At 39.2% G+C, this 19,567-nt stretch overlaps 1 protein-coding gene across 1 annotated transcript; it reads right to left on the bottom strand.

The window, feature by feature from the left end:
• Positions 1 to 1,319: 1,319 nt before the first annotated feature.
• LOC148371655 (terminal nucleotidyltransferase 4A-like) lies at positions 1,320 to 19,196 on the bottom strand. Its single transcript, XM_088326192.1, has 12 exons — positions 18,158 to 19,196; positions 12,666 to 12,789; positions 10,477 to 10,523; positions 10,085 to 10,205; positions 9,869 to 9,976; positions 9,661 to 9,789; positions 8,095 to 8,305; positions 7,850 to 7,976; positions 6,662 to 6,765; positions 5,844 to 6,040; positions 5,576 to 5,695; positions 1,320 to 3,403 (listed from the first exon to the last, which is right to left on the bottom strand). Exons 1-12 carry the CDS (start codon positions 18,892 to 18,894, stop codon positions 3,023 to 3,025), a joined length of 2,406 nt encoding a protein of 801 aa, XP_088182318.1. The 5' UTR covers positions 18,895 to 19,196; the 3' UTR covers positions 1,320 to 3,022.
• Positions 19,197 to 19,567: the final 371 nt, after the last annotated feature.

Raw genomic sequence — 19,567 nt, 5'->3', positions numbered from 1 at the left:
AATGTAACAGTGCTCTCCTCTGTTCGCCATAGGTATTACATGTGATTTTCTAAATGCAAATGAGTAGTAAGACTGTATTTAGGATTCCTTTAACCTCATAAAATATTTATGTAACTGCTGGATAAATTTGAAATGCTGATTATAAGGTGATTTGGTTTAGACTAGATTCAAGCAACCCAAAATGTTGAGCCATATAGACCAACAAAACCCCACATTTTTATATAACTCCTTTGATAGAAAGTAACATACACTGTAGTCTATGGGACACCGTCAAGGTTGGTCCTACAGACACCATGTCATCTTCCATTATGTTTTTTTTTTTTTTTAAACAAAGCACCAGGGAGCTACTAGGAACCGCCCAAGAGCCACATGCGGCACCAGGGCCTCTTGTTGCCGACTATCAACAAGTTATTGCTGAAATTGTTCGGATTTCATTTAGGTTTCTGTGAAAGTAGTTACCAAGGTGAAAAGCCTAGTTCTACATGTTAAATTGTGTGTATAGGGCATGTTTTTAGCAGTTCATTTAGGACAAAAAAGACCGATCACATCACGCCGATTTTGGCTAACCTGAATTGGCTCCCTGTTAGCCTAAGATGTGATTTCAAGGATCTCTTAGTATTATACAAAATCATACATGGACTTGTTCACTCATATCTTTCAAATCTGATTTCCCAATATGTTCCGGTCCGAAGCCTTCGTTCTGAGAGCGCCGGTCTTCTGGTGATCCCAAGAGCCAAGAAGTGTTCCGCTGGTTCGAGAGCGTTCTCCATCTGGGCACCGGTGCTGTGGAATGCTCTTCCCCCTAAGATCCGTTCTGCAACCTCAGTGGAAATTTTTATATCTAAGCTTAAAACACACTTCTACTCTATAGCATATGAATAACCTATACTTTTCTTGGACAATATCTCTGTATTATTTGTGATTGCAACATCCTTTGCTGTCTGGTAATCCTGAAAGGGGGATGCCACATGTGCAGTCCCTTCTCAAGGTTTCTTCATTTTCCTCATGTTGAGGTTTTTGAGTTTTTCCTTGCCCTCATGTTGGTTCCAGATCAGGGGATGGTGTAATAACAGTCTGAAAAAAATAGTCTGTGTAATAACCTGTGAAGCCCTTTGAGACTCTTTGTGATTAAGGCTCTATAAAAATAAAAATGACTTGACTAACTCCATCTTTCTCAAGCTGCTTGGGTATCAGCACGTCATTGTAACACTTAAATCCTCTCTATGTGGTGCAGAAAGCCCAATGAAAGTAGCACGTCCTAGAAGAGTGTTATATGTGTACACAAACATACAAAAGAGTCATACACAGTACTAAAAATGTGGAGTTTAAAATGTTTATTAAAAAAATAGAAAAACATAAGACTTGGAAAAAAATGGGTACATCTACAAGTCATTTACACATCCTTAATACACAGATAAGATAGGGATTTGTTTGGTGTATAAAGATGTAACCACTCACTTAATATCTTGGGGTCGCTAAACAAAAACCTGCACTGAAAAAAAAAAAAAGAAAGGTTTCAGTACCAGGCTAATCGCATTAGTTTAGTACTCGGAAACTTGGTTTCATTAAAGGCCCCGCCAAACTTCTGCAATACGGAACGACGCATATTCCATACCTTAGCAAACCATCAAATGGATTTCTGGCGAGTTCTGACGGTTTGGATTTTACTCATTTACAAAGGACAAAAAAGTTAATGGTCCTTGTTATATTGATGCAGTGTAGATGTGTAGTTAATCCAGCAGTACATCGAACTAAAGGTTTTGCCACATATAGGAGAATTTGGTCTTCCAAGAAGAGAGTGGCCAAATTTGCTGCCAAGAATTAAAGCAGATAAACGCAAAACAAAAGCACTTAACTGTTGATAAGTAGCACCAAATGTTTCAGAAAACACAAACTGGAGCACTTAACACCCAAAAAAAAAATATCCACATTATGCCCTTCATGGAAAAATACTCAAATAAAACAATCAAAAGTAGTAAAATAACAAGAGGCGGGTGGGACAATTTGGACAAACTGACAAGTGAAAGTATTGGGATGTACAATAAGCAGGAAATGTCATGAGATTTTTTTTGGCACGTTTCTCATGTCGCTACACAGACTTCCCCCTCAAGTTGGGAAGCGGCACACATTCAATCAAGGCCCTTAAGACATCCACATATTGCACAGGTCAATGAGGAAATTAAGGGAGAAAAATATATATAGTGGGAGTGAGTGTTGTGGGGACAATACACTAAAAACATAAATTAAATAAAAGCAACTTACTATTGCACATGAATGCAACAAAATTAAAGTGACGCTGTGAACGACGACCACAAAAATCCCTCAGTGACCAAACACAGGCGAACAGAACTTCAGACACACAAACACCACTCGGTACATTCAGATAAGTCATCACAGTTTAAGCACTTGAAAAAGGTCTGGTTTTGTGCCATCATATCGAAAACGTCGAGTCAGCATCGTGCTGCATAGCTAGAAGGGAACTGTCACTTCAGTCCAAAAGACTGGGGTCCAAGCTTTAAGAGCATTTCAAAAGGAATGATGATTTGGAATAACTCAGGAAGGGGAAAATAACACATCTAAAAAGGCCAGATAGGAGTTAAAACCGGAGAGGTCTGTGGTAAGGCCGAATGAACCCGTTTTCTAGTATGGCACACGACTTTGCTTTCTGAGTGATTTAACGCAAGTGACACGGATAAGGACCAAGTTTGGGTTGTCGATTCAACTCCTGTGCTGGTGTGCTTCCAAAAGTGGAGGGAGCGTTTGAATAAGACAAACCTTTGAGGCTCTACAAGTACAGTTAAGACTTAAGACCACTCTCCTGCCACAGTCAAGTAATTGCTTCCTTCTCGTAGATAAGAAGCGAAAATTGCGTATTGGTCACTTGAAACAATTGGAGCTGACCTATTTGGCTTCCAGAGAAAGCTCCTAAGGAAAACAACCCGTCTCGCCTATGCAACAGACTGTTTGCCATGACCAAAGGAAGGTTTTTAAAAGCAGTAGATCATATCAGTGCATTGATGCTTCATCTGCTCTGATTCAGAGCCGGTAGATTGTCCCTTTTCCTGCGTCGCCAGGTGTTGCAGTTATACTGCTGCTGGTTCCTCTGAGCCGGTTCTGAGTGGAAGCCCTGAGGAGCAAACCGTTGCTGAGGACTGAAATTACCTTGGGGGTGGCTCTGACCACGGAGGCTACCGCTTTGGTTGTGCTTGAAGCCGAATTGGGGAGGCTCGAATGAGCTTTGGGACTCTTGCCGGACGGCAAAGGTGTGCTGGTGCTGTCCTCCCATCCGTGGGTGGTGGAGGGGGCTGGGAAGAGGGCTCGCGGAATTGGAGTGCTGGGAGATGGCAGTTGGTGTCATATGCCGGTGTACCATGTTGATGGATGGTAGGTTCTCATGGTAGAACTGGGAGTCAGAGGGGGGAAGTTGGTTATGGTTTGCAAAATGCAGCATTTTAAGGGGGGGGGGGTGGTGGGGGGAGAGAAAGAAATATCGTTTTAAATAGTACACAAAGATTCGTTAACAATTAGGCTAGGGAATTTTGTATTTATTTTATTTAACATGAGGCTCACTCAGCAGGAGCTGACGCAATTATCCGTCATCTAGCTGCTACGAGATGCTCTGAAACCTCATGAAAAGCAGGCTAAAAAAATGTGCATTTCGGTCACTTTAAAAAGGTCCCAGTTAGTATTCTTCTTCGTACTTTTCAGCACTCGTTTTAGGTTGAACTGTATAATTCAGCGACGTCTAGTGGACAAATGATTCACAGGCCCTTGAAGTTCCATACCCCTTATGAAATATTTTTGATCAGAGTAACCCGGACCAAGGTGTGGGTTCTTATTTTTAAATTAAAAATATATATAATTTTAAATTGTTGATCCGGTTTATTCAACTTTGGGTCTTTACTAAAAAAAAAAAAAAAAAAGTTTGATATGACTATTGAATGTCCTCCTTGCATGCAAAAATGTACACAACTGCTAGACAGTTTAGTTCATTTTAATTCTAATCTTTCTCATTTTAAGTTTTGTTTAGCATCGTTGTCTGTAAAGGGAAATTATGTGTCCCAATTTAATTGCTTTTGCCAATTTATCCTGACAGTCTTTCATTTTCTCTTTAAAATCTTAACAAGATTCATAAACGTGTTTACACTGAAGTGCCATGTCTCTTCATTTTGCATAGAATGTTTTACTATGTAGCCTTTGCTCTGAAAAAGCTGGCATACTAGTGATCCCAAGAGCCAAGAAAAGAACCGCGTTCTCCATTCTGGCCCCGATATTGTGAAATGCTCTGCCCCCTGAGATTCGGTCTGCAACCTCAGTGGAAATGTTTAAATCTAGGCTTCACACACACTTCTATTCTATAGCTTATGAATGACCTATATTTCCTGTTGACGATATCTGTGTATTATTTGTTATTGCAACATCTGTTGCAGCCTGGTCATCTTGGAAAGGGGATTACCTCATGTTCAGCCCCTCCTCAGGGTTTCTTCATTTTCCTCATGTTGAGGTTTTTGAGTTTTTCTTTGCCCTCATGTAAGTTTTAGATCAGGGGTTGGTGTAATAATAGTCTGTGGTATGCAATCATTCGTGGTCTGTGCAGCCCTTTGAGACTCTTTGTGAAGACAAATACATTTTTGCATTTCAAAATAAATATCCATCGGAATATACACTACTAGCCAGACAAATACATTTAAATTCCTTTTATAAGAATAGTTCTTTTTTCATTTTAAAAAATTGTACCTACCCTAATTTCCTGGGTTACACAACATGCACAATTCCGCTTGCCGTATTTTCCTCACTATTAGTCGCAGTTTTTCAGTTTGGCCAGGGGTGAGACTGATACTACAGGTGAGACTCATGTGTGAAATTGTTAAGAAATGGTTATATCATTAAGTTTTTGATTTTTATTACCAGTATATCATTTCACATGTTACTTTCACACAAAACCGCAAGTGGGCGCTCTAGACCTGTGTTGATAATTTCAAATTTGCTGGTAATTTATAAAAACAGAACAAAAATGGCAGCAAAAGAATATCATATTCTACAGATTACAAGCTGCAAATAATGAAATGTACAACAGAAATGCAGAATGCGGGGGTAACAGTGAGTCTTACGTATGCGACGAGGAAGAAGAAGCGGGGCATACCAGAGTTAGAGTCGTTTACTGTTAAAAGTGACACTGATGATAATTTCATTGGATTTAGTGATTTGGAGTGAAACTTAATATGCGAGATATTGGAATGACTCTAAAAATGTTATCGCTGACATTACCAGGCATGTCAATTAGGTAATGTTAGACTGTTGTTCTCTACTTGAATTTTGTTTTAAACTGCCTTTCAAATGACATCTATGATTTGGTGTTGGACTGCATCAAATACATTTCCCCCCAAAAATTTGACTTGCACAACAGATGTGCCTTAAATGTTATTTCCTTCTTAATTATGCATTTTTTGTCTGGTGCGACTTATGAAGCAGAGCTTCTTATAGTCTAGAAATGTAAATGATTAAAAACAAAGTGATTGAACATGAAGGCAAGGCTCAAATTTTTTCCCAATAAACTCAGTTCGACAAAACCAACCGGTGGTGGAGTGTGGATAAATCCTGCTGAATGTGCAGCCATTTGTATTAGAAAATGGACAGATGCAGGATTGAAGGACTGGGGCTGGACTCCATTAGTGCTTCGAGGAGGATCCGATTCCTAAAGGAAACACACAAATTACAACTTCAGCAAGCACCAAATGGTAGCATAATAATATTCATGACCCTGACCACATCATTCCATATTAATCATAAAACCTAAACTGCAATTATCATGCGATTTAAAGAGCACCTATCCTTGGCCTTACAATGTCACTCCCGGAAGAGGAGGAAGAAGCGGAGGAGGTTGAGCTGGGGGAGGAAGATGAGGAATGGTGCTGGGGGCTGTTTAGGAAGACAGGCGAGGATGACGAGGAATCGGCGCTGAGGGGAGAGGCCATGTCCCGTTGATCCTCCACAGAAACCAGCGTCATTCTGGCCAGGCTCTGCTCACACGTTTCTACATCTGGACAACAGCAGAACAGCATTTGTAAAATGAAATCCACCTTTGAAATGAAGGATATCTTTTTAGAGTGATCATTGCTGGGACATTATAATTCATGACAGAAGACAAATAAAACCAAATGTTCACAGTAGTTCACCATGAGAACACATATTCGCCAAAACCACACAACATTATACAAATACTTTTTCCATACTTGTCCACTTCAGCCGATTGCTCCCTTTATTAATGATTGCAATTCCACTTATCAATTGCTAATAAATCTTACAAACACAACACAGCGCCTATTTACACAAAATAAGATAGACTAAGTAGAATTAAAACAAGGATAATTTGTGTGAATTTTGTTTATTTGGCAAATACATTTTTAATTGAGGATAACTTTTGCAAGTGTACCATGATTATATTAGCAATCTACATTGGCGGTGTCGTTTACTACCAATGACCGAGATGATCTGGACTAGAGCCAAAATGGACAATACAAGATCTGTGTACGCCGTATAAATATGGGGTACACAGTTTGAAATGATGCACTTAGAATAATTACAGTGAAAACAAACAAGTTGACATGTATGTATTTCAGCCATACAAAACAGACAACAAATAAATATTCAAACAGCACACCTTGATTCTCCTGGTTGGCATACTGCTTAGCTCCCCACGTCTTAATGGTCCAGTCCCTATAGGCCAGAACTTCTGGGCAAACTTTGATAATACGGCCTAAAGTACTGCAAGACAAAATGGAGATACTATTGATACTTACGTGAACAAACTAAACTATTTCAATATGGAGACATTCACACAGGCATGGAATATTTACTTATTTGAATTGCATCTTGTTTTAAAACAACGCCAATACAGTCACTGGTAAATGGGCTTTTTCCCCCCTGACGGGTTGTCTTAAAGGGACAGCGTGTAATATTCAGTGCCTTCTCGTGGTCCCAAACAACTTTTCAGGAAAAAAAAACCATTGATTTGAATACTGGGCATAAATACATAAATTGACATACCAATGCTAATTTTTACAACAATAAAGTCACGAGTCAAAAGGTTTGCATTTCTTTTACATAATGGAATCCCGACTTATCATTTAATCAGGTTAGAGCTTGTTTGTGTTTTCTCTGATGGGAGTAGTACACACTGTTGTGGGAGATCTTTCATTTATTTTCAATTTCTCGAACGGAAAAGCCTTCATTTCTTAAAACAAGGATGGACTGTAAAATTTCACATTAAAGTTTTTTTCCTGAACATTCTGAAAGTTTAATCACACCCTCAAATGTGATGCTCCAGACTCCACTAGCTCCAAGGAAACTCAATTTTATAGCGTCTCTACGGGCTTAACATGTTCAGCTGTGCTAACATCATTGCACAAGGATTTTCTAAACATCCATTAGCCTTAACACAATTAGCAAAAGCCATACTATTAGAAACACTGGCGTGCGCTGGTTGCTGGTAATTGGCCTTCATATCATTATGTATATATTCAATAAAAATACATTTGCAGCTAAAGTTTTCATTTAACAGCTTGATGTATGGGTATATTTCCGATTAGTCTGTTGTTATCTAGATTGAATAAACTGTGCTTTTACACAAAAAATAAGGAGATGTCTAACACGCTCCAAACTATTGAATGGTGTTGTATGATTAAAAATTCTATCCAGCAGGTATTTTATCATCCTAGCCTGAAAGAAAAGAAGGTGGTTGCCTTCAACAAGCTTAGCAAAGAATGAAACAGTAAAATGTGAAAAAAAAGTTCATTTTGAGTGTAAATTGTGTAATATTATTGCTTCAAAACCAAAGGGCAATGCCTACCTTTCATACTCTTTGTTGGGGTACGCCCGTGCAAGAGGAGACACACCATGACTCAGTACCATGTAGGCAAAGTCAAACACTTGCTTCACTTGCAAGACTCCGTAAGAGCTTCGCCCGACATCGTTGCCTGCCAACGGTAATAAAGCAAAACTATTATACATTATTAAAGTTCCAAAAACATTTTATTGTTAAATGAGTATAATTTAGATAGTAAAAAAAAGGGGTGGGGGGGGGTTGTCTCTGACCTGGCTGTACTGGATCCTCTATGCAGAGCATTGATGGCCGGTTTCCAGTTCCCATTGCTTTGAGCAGTTCCTCTTTGGGTAGGTAGGCTCCCCCGTTTACTCGAATGCCCATCTTCAAGTAGTTGAAGTCTCGCCCGTATAGCTCAAAGAATTCAATGAGCAAAATTCCCAGGTTGATGTTAGCACGCCGAGTGTCAATGCGTGGGTGCAGCTGATTGACAAAACAGGGAATATAAATGATAAAACTACATCCTAAAATACATGACTAGACAGGTAAACGTAAAAGGTAATAATAATAATACAAATACCATACATAATCAGTATTTTGTGTGTGTGTGTGTAGCTGTGTGTGAAGTAAAACTTTGGAACAATTTTACAAGATGAGATCAAACAATGTCCAAATATTCATGTCTTCAAATTTAAACACAAATAAAACATTACTGGCAGAATACAGAGATAAAGAAAATGGCGTATGAAAAACTGCGTTTACAACTATGGTAAACCTTGTTGTTATTGTTACTGTTATATCCTAACTGTTATTATTGCTATTGTTGTTATCATCATTGGTGTCACAATATTTCGTGACAAGTAGCATTATAACGTTAAAATATGGGTACTACGATGATTAGTATAACATATGTGACTTATTATTACAGTTATTGATATCCAACCTATGTAATATGTGTATCTGTGAGGTTTTGTATTATTTAGACACAAAAGAGGAGCTCATCTGTGAAATGTAATTAATAAGGAAAATGAAGGGGTAGAGAAAATGAGCGTCTGCTTCTTATTACCCCTTTTCGACCATGTTAACATTATTTTTGTTGTTGAGTCAGTTTTTGTCCAGTTCCCACTGAAAAGCTGTCGAAAGGAGTTTAAAATGTGTCCTTTAGACCAGTGTTTTTTAAGCTTTTTAGAGCAAAGCACACTTTCCCCCCCATCAAAATATCTCAAGGCACACACACCGCCAAAACTGTTTAAAAATTCCTGGCACCAGTTGTATGTTTTTAAAAGAGCTAAATGATCATGTTGCCTAAATTAAAAGCAAAGTTTTTTTGATCACCGTGGTAACAGTTGATTAATTTTGGTTAATTGATTTACAATTTGGGGTTTTACTACATTCTCAATATAGTTTTACTATGTTTCCATCAGTTTTGTTTTTCAAAGACATAAAAAAATAAAAATGAGCTGTCATTTGAACAAAATAATGTTTTGTAGGTTTTAAAATGTTCCCATTTACCGTAGTTTTAGTAAAATAAGGAAATAATTAAAATCAGCAAAATTATGTACAAGTTTTTATTTTAGTACAATGTTACACAAGTAACACTAAACAAAACAAGTTATTAAATACATTTCTCTGTACCAACTCAATAAAAGACAATTTCTTTATAAAAATGTTTAAAGATTGAATCTGCTGCCATCTCCTAAAGTGAATGTTTCAGTTACTTGGCTGACAATTAGATGAAAAATACACCGAACATGCATTTTTGCAAAGATAAAATCAGCCAATTGCCTACGGCACACTTGTTGAAAAAAAATCATCTTTCAAGCTGTATAAAGGTTTACCTGCAGAAAACTGATAGCCATCAGTATAAGACTATAAGAGCTGATGCCTCCAGTAAAAACTTCATTTAAATCCCTCTGGAGTAGGAACTGTTTCAGTACAAAGATAAGAGGTGGCAGGACAGTGTATTTCTGCAAGATGAACACAATAAATTAAGTAACTAAAGATGGCAAATTGAATTGGACACTCTTCAGAGTTGTGAACTCTCACCTTTAGGTAGCTCTTAATGAAGTGAGCCGCTTTGACAGCAGTCTCCACATTAAAGCTGATATCAATTTTCACCTCAGTTTGATGGTCCGTGAGTTTGATGATCGGCACCTAGGGGAGACAAAAAGGAAGATGGAATCAGTATACGAGCACACACAAACTAACCAAATGGAGAACCAGACGGCTGAATAAAACGGTACCAAGACGAGAATGACTTACAGAAGCTTTATCCAGTACTTTAATTGGGTATGGGCCGGACACATTGTGTCTCTTCAGTGCTTGTTCCAATTCCTGCAGGGGTGGGTGGTCCCACTTACCGAACACCACCAAGTCAATATCACTGACAAGTCAAGCAAAAAAGTCAAGGTCAAGGTCAATAACTGACTAAAGTGACAGTAAAGCCAAATATTTCCCATACAAGTTGACTTTAGAGGTAGTTTTCAGGCAGAATGCATTGATTTTTAAACATAAAAATGAAGTGTTCCCAATAACATTTTTACATACTTATAGCCCACAGCCCTTTCTTTGAAAGAAAGGGTGGGAAAAATATTTCCATGATTCAGAAAACACAAACCATTGAAAATGAATAAAGGTACATAAGAGAAACCTACCTGGTTGGAAGATAGAGACCTGTGCTGAAGCTGCCAAATATCTCCACCTTAGACACACAATTATACAATCCAAATGAAAGATAAATCCCAACAAGATAACAAAAATACACTACAACATTGGAGATTCACTTAAGAAGCGGTGCCCCTGTTCGGCTGCGGCTGCATCGGCTCGCAACGGTTTTTTACACGTCGGCCATAAGATCCAGTCTTCGACTCAGTTTTGATGGCGCACAAAGTCGGCTCGAACTGCAGATTAAGATACGATCGCAGTTTTTTTTGCTGGATATGCGATCATCCAGACATCAAGCGCTCGGTGCTACGACCACTCGGGAGTGTTTATTAGCCACGGACTGCTATGTCAACAAGACCCAGCGGCCTACAAAGCAGCGAAGCAGAGTGGCAAGACAGCGGCGTGACCGCCGGACGAGGAAGCGAGGTTGTCGGGCCGGGCTAACAGCTAGGCTAAAGGCTAAACCCTGCAAAACGCCTCTCCCATCCATTTTCCTCTCCAACGTTCGCTCTCTGGACAATAAACTGGACCATTTAACAACTGGAAGTGGCATCGAACCGCGAGATGACGAACTGTTGCGCTAAAATTCTGACGAAGACATGGTTAATCTTATCTATCCCGGCTGACGTTCAAGGAAACTGTGCGGGTCAGGTGTATCGACATTTCGTTCTGTATGCACGTGTACACGAATGACAATAAAGTAAATCTGAATCTGATTTCTCTCAGCACTGTTCTTGTGGGTGTCCTCAAGAATGGCAAGAGACCAGGTAAAAAAGATCTGATCATTCCAACAATTAAGTACTACACACAATGTTGATGAGCAAATTTCATATACCGTATTTTCCGCACTATAAGGCGCACCTAAAAGTCTTAACTTTTTTCAAAAGCTGACCATGCGCCTTATAATACAGTGCGCCTTATATATGGCTCAATATTAAATCGCAAGGTCTCGCAACTTACGCAACAGCCGCCGACTCGATTTTCCCCCGAACGTGGAGTAGGCCGCGGTGTATGCTGGGATTTATATACCGGCGTTTCATTGGCTAACCAATGTGTCAATCATCATTTGAATCGATCGCTATTGGCTAAAGTTATTCGGAGCCTCGGATAGGCTAGAGGGCCGAAACAAACCCTGCAATTGGCCGAAAAAGATGTGTCAATCATCAGTCAAATCGATCGCTATTGGCTGAAGTTATTCAGAGCCTCGGATTGGCTAGAGGGCCAAAACAAACCCTGCAATTGGCCGAAAAAGATGACTGAATAGCAAGCTTGCTAAACTACGCCATAAAGAAACGTGTTTCATTAGTCTGTATTTCTAAACATTTTACTCTCCTGGATTTACTCCACTCACGGTTGTAAGAAGACCATGATTGCGTATCATTATTGAACGTGAGAACTTAGGTGAGCTATGCGGCTTTATATTTTCCCGGTATCTTGTTTTAGAACGATCTTGATGTTGCTGTGATGAGTTGAGTGAATTAAACTCAATTCCAAGTGTTTATTGTCATATGCACAGTAAAGTTGCGAGCGAAAAAGAAAATAGAAACTGAGGAATGGTTGGCATTTCTTGAATCCCAAGACTAACCTTCCGAATGATATTTGAAATGATGCATTTGAGTGACATCGTACGGACACCGCATCCGCACGTGTCTACGACACGTATTTGCTTCTTTGCAAGCTTTGGAATGACTCTAAAAAGGGGGTAATCAGACTGAATCAGCTGACTGTTTTGTCGACGTTCCCATTGTAGCGCCTTATATTCCGGTGCGCCTTATCTATGGAAGATATAGGACCAAAAACTATTTTTTGGGGGTGCGCCCTATAGTGCGGAAAATACGGTATATATATATATATATATATATATATATATATATATATTGTAAAATTGCAGTGAGGCAGAAATCGTAAACAATAAAAAAAAGACCGGGTTAATGTGTTTGCACAAACTAAAGGGCTGGGGATGACTTAACCTCAGTTAAAAGCCCCATGCAATTAAAAACAGTAAATTAAATACCTATGCCCCCCATCCCTTGGCCAAAGCGCCATTTGGAACGTATATTCCCCATAATCATTCAACACAGTGAAAAAATGTTTTATCATCAGTCACAGAAATCTTACTGTTAACATGCAGACCTAAATTTACATTTGTGTGTCCAAAGTAATGTCATCTAACTCTCACCTGAGCTGTAGGCCACAGTTCCTTAATGATGGTCTCAATCCTGTTCACAACATCTCTTCTCATGGCCTCCTCCTCTGGACGTGGTGACATGAAGTTGAAGAAGTCTACTATCTCTTCGTGGAGACTACGAGGAAGCAATAACATCATAATCCAGTCATTTAGTGCAAAAACGCCAAGAATGCCGAGAGATCCTTACAGCTGTGTTTACAGCAAGGTAAGTACAACTACGCAAATGGTTTTGAAATGTTTTTCAGTGTCCGTTTTTAAGTAATTTAACTGAGATGCGGTGTCAGTCCTTATGTAAAGGCCATTGAATTGCCATGTCGTTGAAATTTTCGGTATAAACAACGATTCATGTAAATACAGGTGGTCCACCAGTGCAGCAGAAAATAAATCTGCTGTTCAAGTCTCTCAATGCGCTTTTGTGGACCAAAACTAATTTTAGTCCAGCCTCAATTTATTCCAAAAAGTCTAAAACATCCCTGTAAGATAATTCATTTCACACACAAAAAACGCTAAACATTTCGGTCTTTCAAATCACATTTTTTTTTTTTCAAAAATTGTTATGGTAAAACACAATTATAAATTATGAATGAAGAGATTACGGACAGGCAAATCAATTTGATTGTGATTATTGATTTATTTTTTCCAAACTCAGGCATATGAATCCTTCAAGGGTTAAGGTTTAATTAGAGCAAACCTGAGTTTAAGTTAGAAAGCTGGGACAATACGATTTCAGCTAATGACAAGTTAGAGCAGCTTTGAGTTAACTCTAGTTGAATGAATAAACAAATGTTAAAACTTAAACTTAGAAAGTTCTCATTAAAAGGCATATTATGTGAATCACGTACAGCAGCCAGTACAGTTACATGCAGGGAATAGTTGCATTTAGATATTTGAGTAAGAGTAATGCATACGTGGACAGAAATCCAAATATGCTCTTATGGAGGTTTTAGATCAGGGCATGATGTAATAGTCTGTATGGCCCTTTGGAACTTCTTGTGAGGGCTATACAAATAAACATGACAACGTATTTGGATTACTAATACTGTAGTCTGCCTCACTTAGATAAAAGAATGAATGTCACTCAACTTCTTGCGCCTTAACTCTGAAAAGACCGAAATGTTAGTTATTAGTCCATCTAAATGCCGTGACTTGTTCTCAAAAACTGCTCTGAACATTGACAAATGTAATATCACCCAGAGTGACTCAGTCAAAAATCTAGGTGTCACATTTGACCCCGATCTGTCCTTTCAAACACACGTTAAGAATATTACTAGAACAACTTTCTTCCATCTTCGCAACATTGCTAAAATTCGCCCTATGCTGTCTCAGTCGGATGCGGAGATTATAATTCATGCGTTTGTTACCTCCCGTCTCGATTACTGTACTGTACTGCACTACTCTCCAGTCTCCCGAAGTCCAAAATCAAGAGCCTTCAGCTAGTACAAAATGAGGTTTTTAATTAAGACAAGAAAGTTTGATCACATTACCCTGATTTTAGCTAACCTGCATTGGCTCCCTGTTAGCTTAAGATGTGATTTTAAGGTTCTGTTAGTAGTGTACAAAATCATGCATGGAATTGCTCCCTCATCTCTTTCAGATTTAATTTCCCCCTATGTTCCGGTCCGGAGTCTTCGCTCTGCAAATGCTGGTCTACTAGGGATCCCAAGAGCCAAGAAGAGATCCCCAGGTTGAAGAGCGTTCTCCATTCGGTCCCCAGTGCTGTGGAATGCTCTTCCCCCTGAGATTCGATCTGCAACCTCAGTGGAAATGTTTAAATCTAGGCTTAAACACACATCTATTCTATAGTATATGAATAACACATATTTTATGTTGACAATATCTCTGTATTATTTGTTATCGCAACATCCATTGCAGCCTGGTGATTCTGGAAGGGGGATTGCCTCATGTGTGGTCCCTTCTCAAGGTTTCTTCATTTTCCTCATGTTGAGTTTTTCCTTGCCCTCATGTAGGTTTTAGATCAGGGGATGGTGTAATATTTGTCTGTGGTTTGCAATAATTTGTGGCCTGTGAAGCCCTTTGAGACTTTGTGATTAAGGGCTACACAAATAAAAATGACTTGACTAGTCTGAATGTGAATGTTTTCCTTACTCCTTTCATAGGCAAAACACTTCTTCATGTAAACAGTTTTGGTTCATTAGATGCTTGTTCAACTACTTCATATTTCCTTATTTTTATTTTTTACTTTGTGTCACATTGAACTTTGAGTTGAGTTGTAAAGAAACTAACTATACACCCAATCTCTTGCCAATACGCTAAACAAGCCTCACATGTATGCGTTGATCTGTCCACTTTTTGATTTTATTCTGCAATTCTAAAAATGCCACAGTTCTATCAATACATATAGTAAGGTGTAAGCTAATGTTTCTGGCAAGTAATGTAAGAGCACAACTTATAAACAACCAATCTCACTTTGGCAGCACGAAGGGTGTAACAAACCACATTAAGCGGTTGTGGTAAGGGAACAAAATAGTCTTTAATTTAATCTTGGAACAATGTATATTTACGGCACACTGCATGTTAAAAATGCAAAATATACAAATATAAATCGCTCCAGTTTTATTTTGCTTTTTTGTACATCCCTGTGCAAAACAGCAATTGATGAATTACCTGATACCCAACTGAAATGAAAATACAAAAATACCCGACGTCAACAGTTTTCCTTAATGTACTGTATAAAGTGGTGGCCCAACGACCCTAGTGGTTAGGGTTCCGCGAACCATGAACTTTATGAAGTATTTGGCACGAAACCTTAGCGCCCATCAGGGTTTTGATTGCATCAAATGACAACCCCCCAAAAAAATTGACATTTGTAAATTTCAAACTGAAAGGGAATGTTTATTTTGCACGTCTTAGAGGTAAAAACGTAATCAACAAAACAAAAAACAAAAAAAACATTGATATAAAGCCTCAATGTGTAATATTTGACCACTAGATGGCACCGTGTTGTCTGGTACGAGCAAGGGGGCCAGTGATACACAGCACAGCAGCAGGGTGCAAGACAAACATGGCGCCGACTTTAGTGGGGATTCCTCGGTGTAAATGAAATACCAATTTCGCGACCTATGATTTTGTTTTTAAAAATTAAAATTGGTATGATAATACATGTATTTTCTTAACTTGATGAAGGTTTTTTGTACCACTAGGAGGTACTAAATATTACACAATGTCCCTTTAAATAATAAGCAAAAAACGAATGAAGTGAATTTCTTTTAAACTGAACCAACATAATCGTCTGACATTTTTCTGCTACGGGTTCCAAAGAACCTCGAACTAGCGAACTAGAAAACTGACACTAAAAATTATAGACGATCCCAGTCACCCTGCTCGCAGGTACTTTGATTACCTGCCGTCAGGTCGCCGTCTTCGCTCCATTGCGAGCAAGACTACACATCTTAAAGAGAGTTTTTTTCCCTTCTGCTATCCGTATGTATGTTCAACGGGAATTGATTTAGGTTATTATGTATAGTATTATTATGCCAACAGCGTTCCTCCAACCTATTCTACTCTTGTTATTTAGATATTCTTTCTTTTTAAACTATTCTATATAATTACCTTGTATTATACACTACAATATCGTTTTTACTCAATTCTTTTAAATCTATTTTATCATTATTGAGTGTTAGCGTGTCAAATGATTTCTTGTATATATCATGTTTATGGTTTACACTGGCTGAATAAATAAACACAATACAATACAAAAGGCTGGGCAAAATGATGAGAAGTAAAATGGTGCGTTTTAGTTACCAAGTCTCTAGTTTGCATTATTCCTTGTGCTTTTCAGCATTCTTTTTCAGGTCTTGACATCACTATACAGCAACTTCTATTGGTCAAACGATACACACGGTCCCCTTAACTCAAAGAGCAAAGCAAATAACCATATGCTGTTACCTTTTGATATGTAAACATTTTACAATGACTCCCTACTTACTGGATGACAGCATTGACACTCGAAATAGAAATGCTGTCATCAGAGTCATTCATAGTTCACGTCAGTATTTCAATAAGAGAGTGTTGTTTTTTTTGTTTTTTTTTAATCATCCCGATCACTTTAGAAAAACCTCACTCAGGTCACTTTCCTCACATGATTAGTCTGTGCCGTGCCATAATTATATGTATTTTGTGTCAGTCTGTAAATTAAGTGTTTCTGGTTGTTGGGTAGGGATATAGGAGGGGTTTTTATTGTCTCATTGTACAGATTGTTTTTACACACCACTTTGAGTGGCAAGTTATTGCCTGAAAATAATATATTTTTCTGATTTAAAGTCAATTTAGTAATTAAAATTTAGTTGTTATTCGTGCAAGTGTGAAAATAAGCTAATTATTTTGTTATTCCAATTAGCAGCAACCCAAGTGTGGAATCCACTGTGCATAAGTTATACAAATTTCTCGACCGGTGATTTTTTTTTTAATAACATTTAAAATGGGTAAGAGTTCATGTATTTTTACCTAGTATTTAAATCAATGTTCTTTTCCCTGAATGAAAGTTTTTTGTACCACTAGGAGGCCCTAAATATTACACATTGTCCCTTTAATGGTAAACTGTGCAGCCTCTTAAGACTTTATGATTAAGGCATACCTGTCAACCTGTACGTTTTTGCCGTACAAAGTACGTTCATTATGATTTTAAACGCGACGCACATGACGTACAAGAAAATCTGTACGGAAAAACGCGAATTTGTCAATTATGGGTATCATCCGGTATATACCGACTATGACGAAACGGCAAATCAATCAAGTCAAACGAGTTCGCCGCGGTAGCCTCTATCTCGGTATCGTTTTTTTTGTTGCAAAAGAAGCGAGCTGTTTGATGCTACTGTGCGCATGCATCTGCCGCCTCGGATTTCATGTGGTAGTCATGTAGTGAAAGGAAGTCCGTCTCTTTTTAGCAAACCGGCTTTTTCGGCTCAACTCATTAAAGAGAGCCGGGTGTCAAACGGCTCACTTGCTTTGATGCGTTATATTCTGAATCATTATTGTTGTATAAAGAAGTTAAGAAAAAAGGAAGCATAAAAGGAGAAAACGAAAAAAAGACAGGTTTGCGGTTATCCCTTTAATCAGTAGATTTCCAACAATAATTTAATGCAGAAAATGAAATAATTTGAATAGGAAAATGTATTATTCTACTTAATTATATTTGTATGTATTTTTCCCCTCTACAGTGAACATCCAAGCTACTTCATTTTTTAACTTTTTTTTTTATAATAAACCTCATTCATGTCGAGCAACTCAGTATCTCACGACAAAATATTAATTATCAATATATATGATATAACTAAACACATGTAGAATATAACATGTTAAACTACATAAATAAACACGTTTGGAAAAAAATATGGTGTAAGATTATTTTATATTTTGTAAGGAAAAATACAACATTTTGTAAGGGCATGGAGCCGTGGAGGTTGACAGGTATGTTAAGGGCTATACAAATAAACACGACCTGACTTCTGTAAATACTCCCTTACCCATTGACCCCGGGACTGTAGCGCCTCGTCTTCCAGATGCTGCAGGGGGGGTCCGCGTGCTGACCTCCGCGGCCGTGGCCCGGCAGCGGATTAACACCGTGGAACGAGTTGGCCCGGTTCAGACACCTCCTACGGGCCGAAGTCTGATGAGAATGGCGCTGCTTGTTCCCGTGTTGGTTTTTCATCCTGGCGGGGGCGTGGCCGCCGGCCGCTGGCGTGCTGCGACAATGTTGGGGAGACGCGTGGGGAGGCAGGAGAGGAGAAGAAGGGAGGTGAGGCAACGGGAGAGGCGGTGGGGGAGCCGGGGGGTGTTGCCTCCTCACGTCGTTCTCGTTGGGCTCGTCGTAGTGTAAAAACCTGCTCGCCTCCTCGTTTAAATTGTCTATTTGGAGAGAAGAACCGGAGGGAGACGAGCTATCGGCCTCGGAGTCCAGGGAGGACGAAGACGGCGATAAGGAGCCCTTCCTCCGGGCGCTTCCCCTCTCCACAGCGCCGTCTCGCTTCGACAGTTGAATGATAGCCGCACCGAGCGACGGCGGAGCTACACTACTTTGACAATATCCGCCGTCGGACTCCACAGAGACGGTGTTTAACGTTACGTGATTAGTTTGGTACCGATTGGGGTTGTCGGTGGGGGAATTTGCGGCGAATCCCTGAGACGTTTCCCAAATGTGCATCCATAACGAATTGGCAGGTCCCTTCTGTTCCGGCTGGATCCAAGCGGTCCTGGGATCCATTGGACTCGAGTTTGACCGACAAGCTCTCAACGGGAAAATTGCAAAGGAAGTGGGCAAAATGGAGCAGGCTCCACTCAAGCCAAGAAATGATTGCCTACCGCTTTGGGTTACTTGTTGTCCTTGAAGCGCTTCATGTCCTGGGACTGGTTTGCTTGTTAAAAATCGGCTTGCTCAACTCCGCTTTCCCATGTAAACCAGCAAAAATGGCGCACCCAGCAGCACTCTCCTTCTTGAGCGCATGCGTGGGGATTTAAATCTTGGGAACACACCTCCCCGCGCCGCTGGATGTGTCAAGCTAACGGCCATGCAACAAGGAGCATCCGTCTCGTTTACGGAAATAATTTGCGTCGGTTTCCGAGTTGAAAATATAAAACAGATTAAGCCAGAATTTACTTTTTGGCGTCCATTAGCTCGCTATATTAATAGTTTATTATTCAGCATACTTAAAAAAAATGCAAATTTATGTACAAACATCAATTTTTTGGTACCGTTTACAAGCGCCTTTCACAACACCCAAGGTCGCTGTACAACATTTTCTCAAGTATTTTCTGTCACGCCCTTGGTTATAAGTAATTGTTCTGTAATGTACTTTTAAAGAATTCAATTGCTGCAAAAAATGTCCAATTTTACACGAAAGCTTTAACTGGATACTAAAGTAACACTTGGTGGGCTG

This window comes from Urocampus carinirostris, chromosome 2 (genome assembly GCF_059441175.1).
Source record: "Urocampus carinirostris isolate Australia breed hairy pipefish chromosome 2, RoL_Ucar_1.0, whole genome shotgun sequence".
In the NCBI taxonomy this organism is placed as follows: domain Eukaryota; kingdom Metazoa; phylum Chordata; class Actinopteri; order Syngnathiformes; family Syngnathidae; genus Urocampus; species Urocampus carinirostris.
The sequence above is the reverse complement of the archived record's forward strand: the minus strand, read 5'-3'. Positions and strand labels throughout refer to the sequence as shown.